The 3,810-nt window shown below is 41.6% G+C and overlaps 1 protein-coding gene across 1 annotated transcript in view; it reads right to left on the minus strand.

The window, feature by feature from the left end:
- Positions 1-3,340, minus strand: part of NUDT9 (nudix hydrolase 9) — a 20,848-nt gene extending 17,508 nt beyond the window's left edge. Inside the window, exon 1 of the mRNA XM_023513342.1 lies at positions 2,937-3,340. Coding sequence (XP_023369110.1) covers positions 2,937-3,055 — 119 coding nt within the window. The 5' untranslated portion in view covers positions 3,056-3,340. The remainder of the gene's footprint in view (positions 1-2,936) is intronic.
- Positions 3,341-3,810: the final 470 nt, after the last annotated feature.

Genomic DNA, 3,810 nt, shown 5'->3' on the forward strand with positions numbered 1-3,810 from the left:
TTTTGCTATGAACCTAAAACTGCTTTGCTCTTGTCTGTTTTTCAACTCTCCCTCCCCTCTCCTTGGCAACCTCTTGCTATTTGGTATCCAGTTTTGCCTTCACAAACGCCATACAGTTGTAACCATACAGCCTTTTTTGTTGTTGCAGTTTGTCCTGGGCAGGGCTCCAACCCACCACCCTCGGTATATGGGGCCCCAGGGGCCTGGGGTGGGGGTCCCACTCACTCAGCTACAGGCACCGCCCAACCATACAACCTCTTCAGATTGGCTTCATTTAGTAATATGCATTTATAAGACCCTTCCATGTCTTTTCATGGCTTGACAGCGCTTTTCTTTTTAGCACTAAATAGTGTTCCATTGTCTGGATATACCACAGTTTATTTACCTTTTCACCTATGGAAGGATACCTTGGTTTCTTCCAAGTTTTGGCCATAATGAATAAAGTTGCTAAAATATCTGCGTGCAGGTTTTTGTGTGGACATTACGTTTTCAATTCATCTGGGTAAATACCAAATAGTTGTGACTGCTGGGTTACAAGAGTACGTTTAGCTTTGTTAAGAAACTGCCAAACTGTCCTTCTCTGATTTTTAATTCTTTCTTATTCTTGTGTCTGTACATGCCAATCAAGTTGTTTCCTTTCATCACATTTAAAGCTTTTCAAACAATTGCTATCTCACTTTGCACTCACTTTATATCTGCAAAGCACTGTCAAACACTCAAAACTCGAGGAAAGCCTGACCAATAAAGAAGATAATATCCTCAGAGGAGCTGAACAATGTCAGATGAAAGAATAATTGACTTGTGACTAACTTTACTAAAGTGGTAGGTTCATTCATTATTTTCATATTTTGATGGCTTGCTTGCCTCAGCTGCAGTAAGATCTTCCTTGTTCAAACTAAACCCACACTCAATAAAAATGAATATGTTTGAATAGATATATGGATATGAAACACATGTAATTATCAAAATTAGCAAACAGATCTCAAGTATTTGTTTTAAAAAGCAAAATTTTAACATACGTTACAGGAGCCCTAGTCTCTATCTGAATTCTACTACAAACTTAGAGAATTGTATTTCAAGGTCTGGAGTAGGGCAAGAAACAAGTTAAGACCATTAAATAATGCCAAATAGGTAACAACAATCTTGTTCCACTCCCTCCAACCAAGTGCGAACAATGTTTTTTAATTAACTTGAAGCTCTTTGTTCTGTGATTTAGCAATAAAGTGTATGAATTTCACAAATCTGCTACACAAACAAGAGAAACTTACACATCTCAATGTTTACTTTTCTAAAACAAATTTAATTTTGCAAGATAAACAGCAAAAATTCCAACTATGCATCTTATCAAATCAAGATGTGTTAATGCTATTTATACACATTTCTGCTGTTTAAATGTGATAGGTATCAGAAGAAGAATACTTACACATGTATACGCCCTACAGTTTTTTATTGTATTACTAAATAGTGCAAGAAATTTCTTTGGCCTGACAGTGTAAATTAAGTAGCTGACAAAGCTCATTTTACAAAACAGAAGCCAATTCCTAAAACTGGCAAACTTAAAGAACTGGGATACTGACAGGATGCTTTGAAATAAAGAAACTTTGCAATCGTAATTATCTTCTTTCAGCTGGAAAAAGTAAAACAGTATGAAAGGAAATAAAATCCACAGCAGGAAACAGGATACCACCAGTGAGTGGCAAGATTTTTACCAATTTCAGAACAATGGAAAATGGATGGAATCAAAAGCTATTCCAACAAGAAGGGCTTAAAGTCAGTGGGCCCAAATAGGCAGTAGCATAGTAACATGGAAATTAGTCAGTCTTCCTCCTCCCTTCCCACTCTCCAAACAAAAAGTCCACAATGGTTATGGGTACCACAGGATAAAGGAAAAAGTTCTTCTTCTTCTTCTTTTTTTTTTGTAATGAAGAGCTAGGCCCCCACTGTGAATATAGGTGACAGAGAACAGAAGGGAAGCTTGGGCTAACTTTTCCATTCACACTGAGGGGATAAAGCTAAGATAGCTACACTCAGAAGAGAGCTGCTATATCTCTACTATAAAGCCTGGGCAAAAGGAGGGTTCCCAGTCTATCTACCTGGTCCCTGATCACACCTTCCTGTCTAGGCCAGCTGGCACAAAGAGCCAATAGTCAAGTAGCCCTCTCATGTACTGAAAAAGCCTATTATTTATATTCAACAAAATATGAAGATACCAGTATACATTAGATGTTTGAGAAAAAGCACCAAAAGAAGGAAAAAGGACCAAAAAGTAACAGAACTGACCAACAGTCAACACATTAATTCAGAAAATATATAATTTTTTATTCTAATTATTACCTTCATAGATTCAAAAGACTATATACATGCTATAATAAGAAAAGGCCGCTGCATCTAGGACATGTTGTTTACTGACTCAAAGAATAAAAAGTGCAGAAGGGAAGAAGAGAAGGAGGCAGTGTGAGATACCATAAATACCTAAATTTATCCATAGTCGAAAAATTAAAAATAAAGAGAGGGGTGTTGATAATTATCTAGCTTGGAAAGCCCATGGGAAAAGGGTATGGGGACAGTGTGGCGACTTTACTTTTCATTTTTGTATCACTTATAATGTCCAAATTTTAACTATGTGCGTGTATTAAATAATAATGTTTTAAGTTTTAGCCAGAAAAAAATGGCAAGGGTTAACTATCCTCAAACAAGTGCTAAACTTTCTGGCGATAATAATGTTGGAGATTTACGAAGATAGCAAATTTCAAACTCAAGAGATTAAGGCCCCTGCCATTTCCTCAAAAAGCAGATAAGATATTTTGGAGCCTTTCTGAAAACTCGTCTAACGGCTATAAAAATGCGGGATATATGCAAAACCTACGGAATCGGCCGGAAAAAAAAAACCCGGTTCCCAATCCAAACCCCAAATTGGCAGTAGCAGCCGGCACCAGGAGGGGTAATACCTGTACGCCGGGGCGCTGCGGCAACTCGAAGACCTGACAGTCACAGAGGCCAAGGCCACAGAGAGAGACACGGTGGCTAAAGCCTTTCCCAGGAAGCGTCCGGCCATCGGCGCCCAGCGGGCAGCTTCGAGGAGCTAAGTCAGTCTTAGCTGGGCCTCACCTTCCGCCCGCCCTACAGCTCCGAGCCCCGGGTATCTAGCCGGCACTAGGACCCGGCCGCCCTCTCCCGTCCCGGAAATAGGGTAGCGACATCTAGCTATAAACACAGAGACCAGAAGCCCTAGCAAAATACCAAACGCTTTCCCCAGTGCAACGAGGAGGTCCAAACCAGCCTGGGATGCCGACGCTCCCAGCGTCAGGTGCCGGGAACCGCGACCCGGGCCCCGAGACGTCCACAGTGCGTGACGACGCTTTACGGCCGCGCCGCAAAGCAAAGGGCGTGCCATTGGTAGCGCCTTCCGACTTCACAGTGCGCGCAGGCGTACTTGAGGCGCCATGCCCGGGGTGAAAAGCCCAGGCAGCGAGACAGCCAAGGTTTCGTGAAAGGAAGGGAAGCAGAAGGGGAGAAAATAGGGAAGAAATGGTATTTGGGAAAAGTCTGTTGCCCCTTTATTTTTAAGTATGAAGGGGTTATATTCCTAGTGATTTCTTGAACAATACGTGGTTACGCGAAGAGGAGGTATCCAAGAGACTTTGAATCCATGTATCTTGAGGTTTTTCTCTTATTTTTAAAGAAGTTGGGCTCGGCGCCTGTGGCTCGAGCGGCTAAGGCGCCAGCCACATACACCTAAGGTGGCGGGTTCGAATCCCCAGCCCGGGCCCGCCAAACAAAATGTAGAACTATTTTTTCAAGGTCTTTAAA

The sequence above is a fragment of the Otolemur garnettii genome, unplaced genomic scaffold (genome assembly GCF_000181295.1).
Source record: "Otolemur garnettii isolate 467f Iridium unplaced genomic scaffold, OtoGar3 scaffold00039, whole genome shotgun sequence".
Lineage (NCBI taxonomy): Eukaryota > Metazoa > Chordata > Mammalia > Primates > Galagidae > Otolemur > Otolemur garnettii.